Below are 19,213 nucleotides of genomic sequence, written 5' to 3'. Positions count from 1 at the left end.
TATAAATAGTTGTGTCAGCTGTGGGGAGAAGAGAATATCTGTATGGAATGAAGATTTTATCATTGTCCACTGTCCAAATGTGATCCCTTTGCTGAATGCGACATTGCTGTACATGCAGTCAATCTGTCTGCAGGAGCTGAATCTTGTCTTAAGAACAATCTTGAGTCTGTTAGAGATAATCAGACTGGCTATGGGAAGAAAATAGGATTCAGGTATGAAAATGTTGCTGCAGTGCTGAGCTAAGTCTATCGTGATGGCAAAAAGTGGTGACAAAAGCTTTGTTCTGACCCCTGGCCATATTGACTGTTTCTCTTTCTCTTTGATCAAAGTTATTGATCATCAAAGAAATACCACATTTTCTTTTTTTAAAGGGTAACGTAATTTGATTTTAACTAACTCTTTTTATCAAACCGTCAAAGTTGATTCACACTACTGATTAGTATCCACCCTGGACACCACCCTACAGTCTTGGTTGGGCGGCTCACAGATTGTTATAAAAACTGCAGGATTATGCTGACATGCTGAGCAAACACACTCAAGGCAGAACAAATATTGGATACACATACTCAGGGATACACCGGTGGCTCTTAAATCAGCGTAAGATGCCATGTCAAGCAGCAGCCTTCTCTCCCCAGCAGCTCATCTTGATTTGTGATTCTGCTGCAACTATCGGCTCAGCTTTGTGTTAGATTTGTGCGGAAAGTGACACTATCTCTCCCCGCCGTCTGATTTGTGCTGGAACAGCGCTGTAATTCGCTTATACCCCCGTATCACTCTCAGAGTTTGAAGGGCTTGATGGCAGGATCATTTTGTATTTCAAGCCTCACAGCGTCGTCATTAGCTAGATGTGCGCAGTGATGCTAAGTTATGAAATGTGTTCATTTCACACGGATGAGTTTAGATTGATGTTAAGGCTGCAGCTTCATTCGGCACGTCTGACCTGCCCGTGGGTAGAGGAGATTTGAATGCAAATGTATATTTCACATCCCACTCATTCTGTCGATCTGGCCGACGGCCTGAACGTTAGTCTTTTCTTCATAGGACTGAACTGAATAGGCACCACACTGCCATCTGTTGGTGACTTTAGCTCATACATTTGTAGGTAGCGGAGATATTCGTTTAACAGCACTGTTGATGTTTTTGCCTTCAAGCACAGCTCAGGGTAACGTCAGATGTTGTTGTTGTTGTTCTTGGCAAATTGCTAATCCTATTCCACAGATTTTAGGCAGGACTTTGATAGCATGTTATTAAAGTAATAACTCTTCTTCAATTTCAAGGCTTTGCTCAACACACAGAATAAACTACGGACGCTAGTTCCCAACTTCACCTTCAATCTTGGCTTTTCTGGAAAGTTCTTCCATGCAGGTACTTATTTTTCTTCTTCTTTTGTTGTTGTCTTTTAAGACTCTTTAGCATTTGTTCACACTTCAGGAGAATTAACAGGAGATTTTGTTAACCTGACAAATAATCACAAATAAGTTTGGCCAGATCTTTTTGTTGTTGTAATTGTTTAGAATGGAGTCACTTAGCTCAGTTTGCTCACCAAGGCTATGCTTATTTGATAAGAAATACAGTAAAAACACTTAAAAATAGCTGTTTTATATTTTAAAATATATTTATTAATAAAGTTATTATGTGATGGTAAAGCTGAATTTTCAACAGCCATTACTCCAGTCTTCAGTGTCATGTGATCCTTCAGAAATCATTCTGATTTGCTGCTCTTCTTGCTCTTCTACATTTCTTATTATTATCAATGTTGAAAAGAGTTGCCCTGCCTATTTTTTATGGAAACCTTGAAAAATCTGAATTTAGTGCAAACTGAGTGACAAGTGATTTCAATCAGATTTGCACAACTTACAAAAACTTTTTCCCTGTTCAGACTACAAAAAAAACAAAATGGATCTTTGTTACATAAGCACAAACAAACAAACAAACACATTTTTACTGTCTTAAGCCATTTTAAGATCCAAATGTCTTTACTATTAAACTTCAACAGTATGTCTGTGTGTGTTTGCAGGTACAGAGGAGGAGGATGAAGGTGATGACATGCTGTTACAGCACCGGCATGAGTTCTGGTGGTTTCCACACATGTGGAGTCACATGCAGCCTCACCTCTTCCACAATGTCAGCGTGTTGGCAGAGCAAATGAGACTCAACATGCAGTTTGCACAGGTTAGTTGGTGAAATGCATCTCAAAACTGAATTATTGATTTCTATGCCACTAACAGTTTCAAACAGATTTTCAGTAATGTTACAAAAATAGTTTTTCCCAGACACTCCATCACTTCTATTTGGAAATGATCCCATCCTTAATAGTACTCCATTGTTTTAATGTTTGAAGTATTTACACTCTTCCGCCAACCTACAAAATTCTTACTTGTAGTTTTCTTGAAATATTAAGCTTAGATAGGCTAAATAATTTTTACATCGAAAAAATGTGACAAAAAAGTAGTTTCTTCGATCTTTTCCAAATTCGTTTTTTCCCCTCATGTGTTGTTGCGACAGGGGAGCATGCTGTGTTCCTTCATTATTGTGTTACTATTTACAGGCATTATTGCTGCTGTCGCAGAGGTGCGAGTATCGATTCTCTGCCCGCCTGCTTTATCTCATGTTGGTATTTCATTATAGATTTGTATTAGCACTTTTTCATTGGATCGGTAGGATTCTCTTTGACCTTGACTCGGTGTGCATCCGCTGAGGAGATTGTGAATTTGGCCTGTTGAAACGAGCCCACCCTGGTGTAATGATGGTCATTGGAGTGGGATATGGACCGCAGGCAGACAGACAGAGAGAGGGAGTGCGCCGTGAATACTAACCAGCCCTTTCCTCCTCTCGCTAATCCCTCTGTCACATCCTGTCTTTAGAGCAGACACTGACATATGCCTTCTACTGCTCTCTGCTCAATGGAGAAGACACAGCTCCTTCATCAAGGTTTAATGAGCCTGCAAAGGGCCGTTCTTAGCCGGGGCTTGTGGATCTCACAGTTTGTGCTCACACATACTCACACGAGTGAGGAGGAACACACACACACACATGGAGCTCTTAATGGTGGCACTTTGGACTTGAAGTAAAGCCCTCTGCTCATCTGAGGATGTGTTTGTCTACCACCCTCCTGTGGTGTTGGAAAAAACTATGCCTCTTGTCTTGACACACTGCCTCTGCTGAGAAACATAATCAAAAGCTTCTCGCTCGCAAACACCCTGATGACATGTCTTGTTAACGGTGTCTCTAATGCATCTCATATCGACTTTTCTCCTCTGTTCTACTCCCATTCACCCTATAAGTCTTGGCAGTGCAATTGCGAGTGAATTTCAAGTGGTGAGTGGATTTGTGATTGATCATCTCAAGCGTTTGTTTGTCTCTTGTCATTACAGGAGCATGGTATTCCCACAGACATGGGGTACGCTGTGGCCCCTCATCATTCAGGGGTGTATCCCATACACAGCCAGCTGTACGAGGCCTGGAAGAGTGTGTGGGGGATCACAGTGACCAGCACAGAAGAATATCCACACCTGAGGCCAGCACGCCATCGCAGGGGCTTCATACATCGTGACATAAAGGTAAAAAGATGCTGCTTCACTGAAAGGCCCAATGATCTGATACAAAAAAAAGAGGAGAGAAACCAAGTAAATAATCTTTCAGCCAAACGCATATTTTCTAATTTGCTGATTTGGTGCTAAAGAAATATTTCTTAATATCAATGTTAAGAAGAGTTGTGTTGCTTAATATTGTTGTAGAAACGACTTTTTTTCCTTTTTTTCATTCTTCGATGAATAGAAAGTTCAAAAGAACAGCACTTATTTGAATTAGAAATCTTTTGTGACATTGTAAATGTCTTTACTGTCACTTTTGATCAATTTAATGCATCCTTGCTGAATTAAAGAAAAACAGTAATGTGTCTGCGATTCGTTTTTCGTGTTGATTTTGGTGTCAAAGGGCCTTTATTCATTAAACACAAGCAGGATGATTTTCTGTGTAAATCTTACATAATTCAATTGCGTGCAACAATTTATCCGATAAGGATTGTATAAACAATTTAGAGATTCATCCTGCTTGTGTTTTATGAATTAGACCCAGTGTTTTCAAATCCAAGAATCAATAATGCAGTTAATTTTTTTATTTAAGTTCAATTTGCGCCCATCATCATCAGATGAAATGACTAATGGCGGTTTCATTCCTTCTAATACATTTGTCTTGGCCATTCTTGGAGTGTGGCTGAAACAGAATTGAGGCTTGTCTGTTCAAGTCTCTAACCTTCTTCTGTCTGCAGGTGTTGCCCAGGCAGACATGTGGCCTGTTTACTCACACTATCTTCTATAATGAGTACCCTGGAGGCTCTCGCGAGCTGGACAAGAGCATACGTGGAGGAGAACTCTTCCTCACTGTCCTCCTAAACCCTGTGAGTTGCATTTGTGCTGTTTTCTCCTCTGTGTGTGTGTGTGTGTGTGTTTAGTGAATGGGAGTGAGTATATTTTTTGGTGACAGAGTCCTGCCCTTGCACTGTGTGCTTTTGTTTGTGTTCGGCCCTATCGCCTGAAGTGTTTGCTAGTGCAGCAGCTGGAAACATAAACTAGATTATGATCTTCATAATGAAAGTAGCAGATGTTTCCACAGCTTTTATTTAAAAGAAACAAATGAACTTAAATGTAAATAATGTTTTTTCCACCCTCAGATCAGCATCTTTATGACTCACCTGTCCAACTACGGAAATGATCGGCTCGGTCTTTATACCTTTGAGTCTCTTGTGAAGTTTGTGCAGTGCTGGACCAACGTACGGCTACAGACTTTACCTCCAATGGAACTAGCCGAGAAATACTTCCAGATCTTTCCAGAGGAGATGGACCCCCTATGGCAGGTAAGAGAGCATCACATTTGTGACAGATAGATCTATTAATTACAATGATTGGTGCCTGACATGCAAAAAAAAAAAAACACTCCACAAATCTCTTTATCTAAAATGATAAAATAGTGTTATAAATTATATAATAATAATTAAAACAGTAATATTGAAGTCATGGACATTTTTTAATCAAAATGTGTGGGAATGTTTTCATCATCTTTTCATCCATTCAGAACCCCTGTCATGACAAGAGACATAAAGACATCTGGTCCAAAGAGAAGACCTGTGATAGGCTGCCCAAATTTCTGGTTATTGGCCCACAGAAAACGGGTAAGTCCACATGTTCCCAGACTCAAATAAAAAATCCTGCTTAGGTTAACTAAATAAAAAAGGTCCAAAATACAACCTAGATGCATCTGATATATTGATTATTTTTGGCAACAGGTACCACAGCTTTGCACTCCTTTCTGACCCTTCACCCTGCCATCACCAGCAACTTCCCCAGCACAGTCACCTTTGAGGAGATCCAGTTCTTTAACGGGCAGAATTACCACAATGGCATTGACTGGTAATATACACAATACATTTTCTCTCCCAGCCAATGTAGCAGACACAAACCATTAGTCATATATTGTATCACCCCTCCACTTTATTATATTAGTAATACTGTCTGGGTTTCATATTGAATTCTTAATAGGTCCATTATTTACAGGACAAGCCCTCTGTTAAAAAAAAAAATTTGAGTGAGACATCATTTACAGTGTTCTGTAATGAAAGACTTATCCAAGTCTGGATTTATTTGGAAATAAAAACATTGTGATTGGAGCCTCTTATAGCATATTTGTATTAAATGAGTGTCTTAATCTTTTGCAGGTACATGGACTTCTTTCCCTTCCCCTCCAATGTCAGCACAGACTTCATGTTTGAAAAAAGTGCCAACTACTTTGACACAGAGGTTGCTCCAAAGAGGGCTGCCGCCTTACTGCCCAGAGCCAAGGTCATAGCAGTGCTTATCAACCCAGTCGACAGAGCCTACTCTTGGTATCAGGTACTCTACAGCTTTCTCTCATTCTCCAGGTCTTTTTTTTTTTGGAGAATTTTTTGGAACATGGAGTGAAAATATCCAGTCTTTGTGGTAGCCATAGTCTTTTTCTCGCCACTTTCTTCCTGTCAGTCATTTTATGCATTAATAGGGCAGCAGGAAGTAGAAGTTCTTCCTAGACATATTTAATTTATCTTAACCATGAATCTGCCTCCACCCTTCTCTTTCACCATAGAAATTATGACATGAATTGTGTTTTTTTTTATGTCTTGTCAGCATCAGCGAGCTCACCAGGACCCCGCTGCAATAAACCACACTTTCCACGAGGTTGTAACAGCAGGTCCCTCTGCATCAAAAGAGCTATTGACCCTTCAGAACCGCAGCCTTCAGCCCGGGACTTACGCCACACATCTAGAGCACTGGCTTATGCACTACCAGGCCAGACAGGTAGACTAGTTATCTGTGTATGATTGTCAAGTCTTTTCCAGTTGATTTTTTTTTTTTTTTAACAGCATTACTTTTTCTGTTTATTTATTCATATTTTGAATTAGATTTTATTTAGATTTTTATTCCAGTTTCATTTAAAAAAAAATGTTTTAAGCAATTTAATGTGCTTTTGTCATTTTTATTATCATTTTATTTGTTCTTTTTATATTTCTATTTAGCTTTGTTTATTTCAGTTTTACTTTTTTATTTGTTTAATTTATTTCAAGTTTTTCACCTAATATTTTATATTTTATTTTATTTCAGCTTTATGCAAATTAACAATTTTAATAGTTTTAGTTTGAAATGTCAAAATGTCAACGTCAGTAACATTTAGAAAAATGTTAGACAAAACATTAGCAATTCTATTTGTTTTTTTGTTTAATGCTTTCTTTATTTGACACTCCTCCACATTAGCTCCATATTGTAGATGGCACCCTGCTCCGATCTAACCCAGTCCTGGTGATGGACGGCATCCAGCGGTTCCTGGGGGTCACGCCCATCTTCAACTACACCCAGGCCCTCGTGTGAGTCCCACTGTTTACACATCACCTCACTCTGTTAATGAACACCTGTGAATAATCTTTTATTCTTGTATAAAACTGTGTGTTGTGTGTGTTTTGCAGCTTTGATGAAGGTAAAGGATTCTGGTGTCAGAGGTTGGAAGGTGGGCGTCCTAAGTGTCTGGGGAAGAGTAAAGGCAGAAAATATCCTGAAATGGCCCCTGAGGTAGACGATAGTTTCCTCTCTTCTTTCCTCCCTCATATAACTTTCTCTCTTTCTGAACGATGCCAGTGGCAAGGACACGCGTTATAGACGTGTGACTCACCGGCTGTGAGAAATGATGGGCTCGACCTCACACAGACACGGACAGTCATGTGTCATATATCACTGGATATGTTTCAACTAGTAAAATACAAGAAGCATGTTTGGTTCATTGCAAGTAGAATTAAATAGAACACACACAGGGTCCTCTGGGTCATTCTAGGCTATTTGTCATGTTTTTGTTTATTGCTTAATGAAAAGGGAAGATGGCTTAGTGAAACAAACAAACAATCAATAAATGTACACAAAACACATCTGTTAAAATAATCAGCGGATAATCAACCCGTTCTTAGAACCGCTCGGCCCGACAGTGGAAAAGCTGCTTTTGGCAATTTGAATATTGATAATAATAATCCAAATAATTTGTAATTTTATATTAATGTAATTACAAATATGTAATACTACTACTACTACTACTACTACTAATAATAATAATATAATTAACACAAATTCAATCATTTATAATTACATTTTATTATTAATAAGAATAACAATAATAAGCTGATTTCAACACATGAATCTTTGGTATAATAATAATACCATGGTCTGGGTGAATACTCGATTCTGATTGGCTGCAGGGTGTCCGTTAAAAAGTGATAGAGGACATCTAGTAAAGTAGTTCTGGTGAAACTGACTGTTTACCATTCGAAATTAATAAATAAATGCGCTGGCTACATCAGCTGTGAGTAACCATAGCAACAGGCAGTCAAAGTATCCGTTTACAATTTGCTCTATCAAAACAAACATCTAACGTTAGTTAGATATTACATAGCCTACTAATACAACAATGAGCGACTTAGTTATTTCTTTTAACATTTATGGAGAATATGACAACTTTGACGACTGGGATGCTGCTGAAGAAAGAAAAAATGTAAATAAAACGGAGAAACGACACAAAGAGATAACACCGGGCGCATGTAGGCAAATGACCCTCTCTTTGATCTGATTCATTTATTGCCCTCTATAAGCGCAAATCACTGGAGTGCGGAACTAATTTTTTTTTTTTTTTTTATTGTTGTTTGATTGTTTTATGTGTAATAAAAAAATAACTATGCCTACCTTTGTGTTTCATGAAAAAAAATGCATTTTTGAACCTGAAGGGTTCTAAAAGCTGAGCGGACTATAAATATCTCCGGTTGCTAAATAAACCGTCAGGCAAGTTATTATTTGTAAAAACTAGATTTAGCCTAATTAAAATATAAACTAATGTTTAAAAAAAAAAAAATTTGGCAGGTGACCATGGTATAAGCGGGTTAATGCCCTCCGAGGTGTCCATTGTCAGGTTTTAATGGACGCTGCGCGTCGGCCGGTTCACACCTCGCCGTCGTCCATTAAAACCTGACAATGGACACCTCGTCGGGCATTAACCCTTACTCAAACATTTGGAATTTTTATATAAGTTTTATCAATGAGGATAATTATAGAACTAATCATTTCTAATTGCAAAATGTTATATTATATTATATTTCTAATAATAATACAATTATAATAATTCCATAATTTATAGTTTTATTAATAATAATATACTACCACTTAGGAAGTTTTTTTTTAAATAGATTTAATAGTTTTAAATACATTATAAATGTAATAATAACTACATTTTCTAATGTTTTTATTTAATTTGTGGACCACTACTTGAAATCATTTCTGGGAAGTTGTTGTTATAAAACACAAACTGTAGCAGGTATATTTAAGCAATGGTACTCTAGGATGTTCTACATTGCAAACATAGTTATGGCTACAGGCTGTTGTTAGTTAGGACACGCAACAGTTATAAGCTGCAGGTTTCCTGAGACAGCTCTGTTTGTGTCTTTCCCAGACACGTGCCTTCCTGACGGAGTACTACCGGGAGCATAACCTGGAATTGTTGCGGCTGCTGAATCGGCTGGGCCAGGCATTACCTACCTGGCTCAGAGAAGAGCTCCAGAGCAGCAGCTGGAGCTGAGAGGACGTCTCCTGCACCTCCAGTATCAGAACACCTAAAAAAAAAAACAGTCCGCTCACTACAGAGGTACCAAAACCACTTGGTTCAAAACTATAGTAGCAGATGAAATGAGTGATGGCTTTGAGTGGACTGCAAACTTCAGCCTCTCCCTGCTGCCAAGGTGCTCACATGCCCTATCTGGCATGTTGAAGATGAGGGAATGCTGGGATATGTAGTCCCTTCTCTTCTCTTAATGACAGATCTACCTATCAGGACCAGAACGCACAACCAGTGTGGACAAGCATGAATTCACTGGTGACTTAAGTGTGTTAATACACACTAGTACTCGTACAAACACACACACACACACAGTCTAGCCTTGCTCATCTCTCCTGAGGAATGATTGTAAAGCATTGTACATTTAAAAGCGTTGTATATTTTGGGTCTGGGTGGGTGGGATTATGACTGAATAGACATCAGTTGAACCTGAAAGCGTTTGTGTACAGCCAGAGCTCTGTTTGAGTAGGACACTTAGAGGACGTCAGATCTGCAGCCCTTCTCTTCTCCACACACACAAACGCACAAAGCTGGACCAGGAACCAAACGGTAAGAAAGTATTTGCAATCGAGGAAGCAATGTCTCATCTCCCACTAGAATCCAGTGAAAAGTGTCTTATCAGGTGTATCCCCGTATTTATCCTAACCATGCACTTTCCTCTACACTACGCACACTGACATGTGGAAGTTAATGTAGAGGCTGTGGCAGATGTGTTGTATGTCATGAGCTGTGAAAGCGGGAGAGAAGGGCTGTCTTGTGCTGTGTAGTCTGTCCTATACAAGGAGAAGCTGCTGTCTAGTCTATTTTTCTTTTTCTTTTCTTTTTTGTAAAAAAAAACTGTATTTTAAAAACTCCCAACGCTGTATTATCTCTAATAAACTCTTAGAGAGGTTGGATATGTTTGGTTGACTCATTTGATCTGGTATTGAGCATTTTGGGGGGGGGGGAAAGAGCAGGCCTATGTGCTAAAAAGTAGGTGGAAATCTTTTGGCCCCTCATTCATGGATTCATAGAATTCATGGAGTCACAATCTGATTCCTGATTTTTTTATTTCTTTATTTATTGTTCTTTAGAACATGCATGGCTGCGTCCGAAATCGTATACTCTCTTAAGTAGGTAGTGGTACTTCTTTTGAATAAGTAATTACTCCACGACCGCTAAAAAAAAAGTACATTCTATATAGTATGAGAGTGTGTAGTATGAAATCTGGACGTACTACATCCGCCATGTTGCCCTTATCACGTGACCTGCCAGCATCAGTCATTCACAAATCCTCTCCCATGGCCTCATGGGATAGTACAGTTCCCATTGTATGCACACTTCAGAATCTCGGCGGAAGAAGTAGGTCATCCGGTTACTTTTTGCCTACTCTTTTATGAGTATTGTGAATTCTGACATACTTTTGTCACGTACTGTTTTTCACCTATATAGTAGGGATGTTTGTGATTTCAGATGCAGCCTATGTGTATTAGCTGGAAGAAAAATGAAAACGTTTTTTTAAGCTATTTGAGCTCATGTAAAATTTAATACCAGTGTTTTGATACCAGTTTTTATTTATATTTTATTAGATACACACTACTGTTCAAAAGTTTGGGGTCAGTAAGGTTTTTTTTTTTATTCTTATTCTTATTACTCTTATTCTTACCAAGGCTGCATTTATTTGATCAATGATACAGTAAAAACAGCAATATTGTGGAATATTATTACAATTTAACATTTTCTATTTTAATGTAATTTATTCATCTGAATTTTTAGCTGTCATTACTCCAGACTTTAGTGTCATATGGTCCTTCAGAAATGATTTTAATATGCTGATTTGGTGCTCCAGAAACATTTCTTATTATCAATGTTGAAAACAGTTGTGCTGCTTAATATTTTGAAATTCATAATAATATTTTTTTAGGATTATCTGATGAGTTCAAAAGAACACCATTTGTTTCTAATAAAATGGCATATACAGTTGTGGTCAGAATTAATGGCACCCCTGGTAATTATGATCAAAAAGGGCTGTAAAAAATAAATCTGCATTGTTTATCCTTTTGATCTTTTATTTAAAAAATGTGCAAAAATCGAACCTTTCATTGAAGTAAAATAATTGGGGGGGGGGGGCTTCTGACCCCAAGATTCAAGTAATCTCTGCAATTCTCCATCTGTGATCTTTGGAGAGTCTTTGGCTACTCAAACTTTCCTCCTTGCCATGTATTAAGACAATATAGACACACGTCCTCTTCCTGGCAGATTCGTAACGTCTTTAGTTGATTGGAACTTCTTAATTTTTGCCCTGATGGTGGAAATGGGGATTTTCTATTATTTAGCTATTTTCTTACAGCCACTTTATATTTTGTGATGCTCAACAATCTTTTGCTGCACATCAGAACTATATTCTTTGGTTTTACTCATTGTGATGGATGATTCAGGGAATTTGGCCTTTGTCTTTCCTCATATTTAAACTCCTGTGAAACAAGAAGTCATGGCTGGACAATTTCATGCTCCTAGTCACCCTGGTGTGCTAAAAAAGGTACATATTAATGGGAATATATTTTACTCGTAAAAAATTCTAGGGGTGCCAATAATTGTGACCAACGTGTTTTGGAGAAAAACATTTATTTCATAATTTTTTTACAGCCACGTTTGATCATATTCACCAGGGGTGCCATTAATTCTGACTACAACTGTATATAAATGTCTTTACTATTAATGTTGATCAATGTAATGTGTCCTTATTGAATAAAAGTGCTCATTTATTTTAGCAACAACAAAAAGTCTTACTGACCCCAAACCTTTAAATGTAGTATATGATCCTAAAATGCCATCAGTTTTCGAGATTTTAGTATTTTTTCATTCAAGTAGCAGAACTCTACTTGCCTGCCTAGAAAATATCTGCCTGTGGGTGTTGCCACCAAATCAACTTTTAAAGAGATTATGCAGTCCTGTCTAGGGAAGCACTTTTTAATTTTTTTATATTTGCTGCCCAAAAACACAAGAAAAAATAAGTGTGTAACAGTCATATTGTGTCTAATAGTGAATACATAAATATTTTAAAGTAGCTCAGTCTCCATTGCAGTGACTTCAAGCAAACCACATTTCTTTCACCACAGATCACACTGCTGCATAATGAGCTTCCTGCGGAAGATTTGCTAAGAGAAAACATGTCTGTAAAAATATACATAAATGTGAATGAGAAGGTGATTTCATTTTTCTTTCAAAATGCGCTCTTCTTAAAAGTTTCTCTAAATACGCCAATACGAGCCTGATGTGCACCTGTCTTTAGTCAGTTTTGTAAATAAATGCATAAATAACTGCATTCAGTTTCATTTTTGAATGCGGCACGGTTGTATATTACTGTCCTTTTGGTAGCTCCACAAGTAACATTATAGGTGTTGTGCCTTTTTGCCCCACATAGTGGTGCTACAGACTTAAGTAATTTGGTGATGCTGGGTACACGCGCTGAACATTTCCACTTATCCATTGATTAAAGGGATAGTTCACCCAAAACAAATTTATTCACCCTCAAGTTGTTCCAAACCATGTAGGAATTTCTTTCTTCTGCTGAATACAAAAGAAGATCTTTTGAAGAATATGGGTAACCAAACAGGCCTGGCTAGGGCCCCATTGACTTCCATAGTATGGGGAAAAAATACTATGGAAGTCAATGGGGCCCATCAACTGTTTGGTTACTGACACTCTTCAAAATATCTTGTTTTCTGTTCAACAGAAGAAAGAAATTCATTGAGGTTTGGAACAACTTGAGGGTGAGTTTCAGTTTTGGGTGAACCAACACTTTAATAACACATGCGCATTAATGCTTTATGGGCTCACTGGCTGTTTGGCCACAAAAGGGTTTACACCTCGTTTGAGTGCGTTTGTGTATTATTCATGCATATTTAGTTGTGTTATGTACTTTTGTTATGTTGGGCTTTCAATAATGTAAAGAGATAGAAAAGAAAATTCTGTCATCATTTACTCATTTCATTCCAAACCTATATGACTTTTCTTAGGTCTTACACAAATCTTTTGTTCAGCAGATGAAAGAAAGTCATATAGGTTTGGAACTGAATATAAATTTTCACGTGAACAATACCTTTAAGGCTTGTTTACGTCATTAAAAATCTGTAATACTCGACATCTGTTTAGTCTCTCGTAGTAAAATGGCCACACTTTTAGTGTTAATCATTTTAGTACTGTGTTAGGTTGCCACAATGTCCCAGGTAAAATCTGGGTACTGAAGCAAAACCAGTTGCACTAAAGCCTGAACAGGCCAGGCTGCTCATTTTGAGTGTGTTTTTTTTCTCTTTCCCTCTGGCTGCCTCCTCCATTTTCTCTCCCTGCACTGAAATGGCTGTGAAATTCCCCACTTGGGCGAGACTGTCGTCTGTTTTGTCATTTTGTGGCATTGATTTCCTCTCTGCTACATAGAGGAGATCGCTGGCAGAGCAAACCTGAGTGCGGTCGATAGCCCTTTAGAGAGGGTCGGATATGTGTGCTGCACCTCTCCTCTCATAGGAGAGCGTGCGCTTGTGTGGTGTTGTTTGTTTCCCTGTTTGAATTCAATTCATACAATGGAAGTATTCTTCAAAAAATATTTTGTGTTCAGCAAAAGAAATAGTCATACAGCTTTGAACCAACACAAGGGTGAGTAAATGATGACAGAATGTTTTGTTTTGGGTGAACTGTCCCTTACTAGTCGGCCCCAATTTTGGCAAGTGAAGCATTCATGACATACCCAAAATAAAAAGGTTGCTGCTCTTAAGTCATTCTGAATAGACACATAACCAACATATATTTAGAAAGCCAACCCTTGAGAGTTTACATTTCAAGACTCAAAATTAATCAGACTGTTATTAATATTGAGATATATAAGCTCAAACATAAAAACAAAAACAACAAATATTAAGAACATATTTATTAAATGTATAAAAATATTATGTGAATTTAGGATAGCAACTTGAAACCACAACTAAAGTGTAGCCACAATTGTGGTCATGCTTCATTTAAAATCTGAGGATGATATTTCTAAAATTATGCATTTTATTAAGCCTATTGTGAAACCATGTCAGGAGAGAGTTTAGAGAAGTTTTATAGGATGCTAATATAAGATTCTCATCAAATATTTTATTGCCCTGTAAACACCCATTTACAGTCTCTGACTAATGTCTGGCGAGGAGAACTGGCCCATTCATGTTCTTTTCATTTAATCGACCAACCTTTCACACCTATGCCGGTATGAGACTTAATCTTCATTATTCTTTTATCCTTATTCTTTTGTTTGAATTCAGCCATTATAGCCTATATTGGCCATCTAAACCTCTCTGATCCCACCCTACATGATCAATCCATCTATTATATTAAGTCTTGTTAGAAAACAAACAATTCTTGGAACTTTAAATGCGAATTATTATTTTTTTAAATGATTGTATGAAATGGAATAGCTTCTGCAAGCAGGTGCATTAGCACAAGTAGCCTCGAGCTACATGACACAATTTAATGTATTAATATTACACTTTTATTCAAAGTTCACTTTAAAACAACATCTAGTATTTGTATCATATGCCGGTCGCGGATTAAAATGGTTTCAAGTCATGAAAAGATTTTGAAATATGTTATATTTAGCATTTCAGATGAAGCTATGGGCTAGCATTTCCTAGCATATGCATTCTGTAAACATTCTGTATTGATATGAAAACCCCAAATCGCACGAAAATCAAACACAAAACACATAATATTTCAATCGTGCATTTATTAGTTCCTTGTTTCGGGTGAAGAGATGTCAGTTTCGCTTTGTTATCACGGATGTCCAGTATGAGGAAGTGTACAAATGACGCGTCATGCAGAAGAGGTCACGCTGGACCACGTGAGATGATTGACAGCTGTACAGCGAATGATATAGCTTTGAGGTCAAATGTGACGCGATTCAGGAAGAGAAGACACACATCTCGCTCCGTTCGCTGTCTGAGCTCTTTAGATCGCACATTTCAGTGGTAAATGAATAGAAATGTTATTCTTTATGAAGAAATATTTTACTAGCATGTGATAATTATTAATCATTTCTCCAAATATGCGCACCATTGGACTAATAGCCCTGGCGGATGCTGTATATTGTATGTATTTGAACACAAATAAACCGGAGAACACGAGAATTAATGTTTTATGAGTGATGATTTCTATTCAAAATAACGAACATTACAGATGAATTATTTTGCACTCCTGGCATAAATTAAGAAATTAATATCACTGCAAACCAGTTAAATCATAAACAGTGGTCAAACATCGAAGCTGTTGACTTCAACCTTTCTTATGATGCTGAGTTCGTCCAGATCAAGTAAGAGTGAGATGTTTTGACAAGTAATGAATTTTGAACAACACTAATCCGGGATCACCAGTGATCCCTGCCTATCAAGGGGTTAATAGATGTGTAAGTATAGACTTTATTGAGCTTTATACAGCAGATCAGTGCTTGTCCTTTCCATACATACGTCCACTGTTCCACAGTAAGCATCAGTTAGCCACTACAGGAAAATCAGCCTCCATAGCCTCTGTTCTGGGAACTCATTATTAGGTAAACGCCTTTCTGTGGTTCTGAGGTAATTAAAGTACCAGTGAAACGATTTGTGAGGTTTGTCTCTGCTTCACTTGCACTAATGCTTGTTGTTTTGTCAATATCATCCACAGGTAATGTCCTACAGTACCTAATATTAGTTGGATGTAATACACTTACTGACCAGGTGGTGTCAACAATGTATTTCCTTGTTTGTTTGTTTGTTTTTCTTTTTTTTTTTGTCCTGTATTTTCATCATATTTCCATATTTTTTAACATTTCCCCCTATCAAGAAACACTCACATGCAACATCACACAATGAAACTTAATATAATGTTTAAAAAGTAATGCTAAAAGTAAATAAACTATGTTCTATAAACTGAAAATAGCTTAATTTATAATGAAATTCATTTTTTTTTATAGGTTGCATAACACACTTTCGTTTACTGTTCTATTATCCTGATCCTGTAGGTGTGTGCTAGAGGAATGTAACATGGTCTTGTTAGAAGACAGCAGTGTTTACTTTTGGACAAATCATCTCAGCTTGCAAAGTTTCTCAGACATACAGTATACCATCCTAGCATAACAAATCGAGAAGACCTACAGAACGGATTTCATTAAGCACTAGTTTCAGATTAAGTTAAAAGAGCAAAATCTACTTCAGTGGGGGGAAAAGGACCTTCGTGCACCACGATGGATCATAACAGCAAGCTTTCTCTGTTAATTCGGCTTGGTTGAAAGTCAGCATTTAGAGTCACCAAAGGGCTAGTCAACGAACAAGCAACCTGGTGGATTGGTGTATACATTATGGATGTGTTGGTGCTTGGCTTCTGCTTGGTGCTAGGACTGCTACACACTACGGAGGGAAAGATTCTCAGACCAGGCAGAGTTCCCCCACATATTGTTTTCGTGATGGTGGATGACCAAGGCTTCAATGACATCGGGTACCATGGCTCAGAGATCCACACGCCCGTGTTGGACCAACTGGCTGGCGAAGGGGTGAAGCTGGAAAACTACTATGTTCAGCCCATCTGTTCCCCCTCACGAAGCCAGCTTATGACTGGACGGTAAGAGACTTACTATTGTTGTTCTAATGCCACTATTATATGCATCCTACTGTGTATGTATGTGTCTGTGTGAATGTCATACCTGAATGCAATGAGACTTCATACTATTAATCATAATCTTAATATTATTACTATTAATATGATCCTATCCTGTTTAATTTAATATTATATTGGATATGCAATATTAGTAGCTGTTCTCTGTTGTGGTTAAACCCAGTGAATGTATTGGTATAAACAAGGGTTCCTCACCTGCAGAGTTTATCTCCAATCCTAATCAAAGACATTAGAGCAAGTTAATCAAGGTCTTCAGAGTTACTAGAAAATTAGGTTGGTCAGTTTGATCATGGTTTTAGCTAAGCTCTGCAGGGCAGTGGCCCTTCAGGGACAGATTTGAGGAACCCTGGTATAGACAGTATTCCTCCATCACAATCACCACCTACCATCTTTTTCTTCAGGTATCAGATTCACACTGGGCTTCAACACTCGATCATCCGTGCACGCCAGCCCCTCTGCCTGCCCCCTGACATACCAACGCTCCCTGAGAGGCTCCAGCAGGCTGGCTACAGCACCCACATGGTAGGGAAATGGCACCTGGGTTTCTGCCGGCCCGAGTGTCTGCCAACAAGCCGTGGATTTCAAAGCTTCCTTGGATCACTGACGGGCAGCGGAGACCATTTTAACTTCCAAAGCTGTGACGGTACAGAGGCCTGTGGGTTCGATCTGCACGATGGAGACCGGCCAGCCTGGGAACTGAGTGGAAATTACTCAACAAGGCTTTACACGGAGAGGTGAGAAACTGCAACCATTTGTGAACCAAATACTTTGCTGCAATGGGTCATGCATGCTTTTGTTGTCATTTGGACTCTTGCAGAGTGAAAGAAATCCTGAGACATCATGACCAGCGGAAGCCCCTGTTTCTATATGTGGCCCTTCAGGCCGTGCACACACCGTTACAAGCTCCTGGGCATCTTCTCAGACGCTACCAGACCCTTGGCAACAGACTTCGGCGCCACTATGCTGCAATGGTGAGCGGCGTAGATGAGTCAGTAGGGGAGATTGTCAGTGAGCTGCGGGGGCGAGGCTACTACAACAACTCTGTGCTCATCTACTCTTCAGACAACGGGGGCCAACCTCTCTCAGGGGGTTGTAATTGGCCCCTGCGTGGTGGCAAAGGCTCCTACTGGGAAGGCGGAGTTCGAGCAGTTGGCTTTGTACACAGCCCACTTTTGAAAAGGAAGGGGGTGGTGAGTCAGGCTCTGATTCATGTTTCCGATTGGTACCCAACCTTGCTGTCTCTTGCAGGAGACAGAGAGTCTGATTCCAGCCACCTGGACGGCCAAGATGTTTGGGGCGCTGTAAGTAGTGGCCTACCCTGTCCACGAACTGAAATCCTCTTCAACATTGACCCAGTGTCACGCAGACATGGAGAAGTTGACCCGAGACTCCTAACTCTTAATGGTTTTGGGATCTGGGATACAGGAGTGCGTGCAGCCATTCGAGTTGGTGACTGGAAACTTCTGACAGGAAACGTAGGCGATGGAGACTGGTTCCCTCCACAGACGATGCCAGGAGGTCCGCAACAGTGGCAGGGCATGGAAAAGAGACGAGACCAGCGGGGGAAGTCTGTCTATCTTTTCAACGTCACTGCTGATCCCTACGAGAGGGCAGATTTGGCAGAGGCACGGCCTGAGGTGGTCAAAATGCTCTTGACCCGGCTTGCCGAGTACAACCGGACTGCTGTCTCCCCACGCAATCCACCAGACGACCCGATGGCGGACCCGCAACTTCATGGAGGGGTGTGGACTCCTTGGCTAGGACAGGAAGACGCAGGAGACGAAGGGTATGATGAGGAACCTGACAGCATAAACAGAAAGGCCAGATCCAAGAGTACCTGTAAAGTCTGCAAACTCAGGGCCTTATTTAAAAAGGTTGGTACCCGTATGCAAAGGGCCACTTTGTTCTTGTAGTCAAGAGGTAGTTGTGGACAGGATCCACAAAGCTATTTTATTCTGGCAGTCCATTTAACTCATCTTTGCAAGATAATTTGTGGCACACTGGCTGTGTAATATGTGCAGCGATGTTGACATCAGGAACTCTTGATGTCCTGCCTGCATTGTGAACTAAAAATTTTACAACTAAGTTCCCATCTGTAGGATGCAATGGATTTTACTGTAAAGTTCAGATCATCTACTGTTAATGGGGTCCAGACAAGAGCAGAATGAATTTGATCACATGTGACTCCTTAAGCACTTAATGTAGATGTTACTGGATCTTTATCAGATGATCCAGTTATTTGACTACATAAAGTAATGCAAGTAGTGGCAATGATTTAATAGGGAATAATACAGCAGTTAAATTGTTCTTCACTTGTTTGTGGACTAGTGTTCTCTAATCCACCCCCTGGTTCACTTTCTCTCATCTATCTGTTCTTTCTCTGACA

General features: G+C 39.1%; 2 protein-coding genes across 2 annotated transcripts in view; both read left to right on the top strand.

Annotated features, from left to right (window-relative positions):
- ndst2a (N-deacetylase/N-sulfotransferase (heparan glucosaminyl) 2a) overlaps positions 1–10,067 on the top strand; it is a 70,618-nt gene extending 60,551 nt beyond the window's left edge. Inside the window, exons 4-15 of the mRNA XM_056256271.1 lie at positions 1,278–1,365; positions 2,018–2,172; positions 3,375–3,560; positions 4,271–4,399; positions 4,673–4,855; positions 5,074–5,170; positions 5,285–5,408; positions 5,714–5,888; positions 6,159–6,329; positions 6,783–6,892; positions 6,992–7,094; positions 9,010–10,067. Coding sequence (XP_056112246.1) covers positions 1,278–1,365; positions 2,018–2,172; positions 3,375–3,560; positions 4,271–4,399; positions 4,673–4,855; positions 5,074–5,170; positions 5,285–5,408; positions 5,714–5,888; positions 6,159–6,329; positions 6,783–6,892; positions 6,992–7,094; positions 9,010–9,135 — 1,647 coding nt within the window. The 3' untranslated portion in view covers positions 9,136–10,067. The remainder of the gene's footprint in view (positions 1–1,277; positions 1,366–2,017; positions 2,173–3,374; positions 3,561–4,270; positions 4,400–4,672; positions 4,856–5,073; positions 5,171–5,284; positions 5,409–5,713; positions 5,889–6,158; positions 6,330–6,782; positions 6,893–6,991; positions 7,095–9,009) is intronic.
- A 5,995-nt stretch (positions 10,068–16,062) lies between these two features.
- si:dkey-174i8.1 (arylsulfatase I) lies at positions 16,063–18,995 on the top strand. The gene is made up of 3 exons (XM_056256306.1): positions 16,063–16,773; positions 17,229–17,561; positions 17,645–18,995. The coding sequence occupies exons 1-3, from the start codon at positions 16,514–16,516 to the stop codon at positions 18,738–18,740; spliced, it is 1,689 nt and encodes a 562-aa protein (XP_056112281.1). The 5' UTR covers positions 16,063–16,513; the 3' UTR covers positions 18,741–18,995.
- The last annotated feature ends 218 nt before the right edge of the window (positions 18,996–19,213 follow it).

Source organism: Rhinichthys klamathensis, unplaced genomic scaffold (genome assembly GCF_029890125.1).
Source record: "Rhinichthys klamathensis goyatoka isolate OS25496 unplaced genomic scaffold, OSU_Roscu_1.1 h1tg000126l_1, whole genome shotgun sequence".
Classification (NCBI taxonomy): domain Eukaryota; kingdom Metazoa; phylum Chordata; class Actinopteri; order Cypriniformes; family Leuciscidae; genus Rhinichthys; species Rhinichthys klamathensis.
This window is presented reverse-complemented; position numbering and strand designations above follow the sequence as displayed.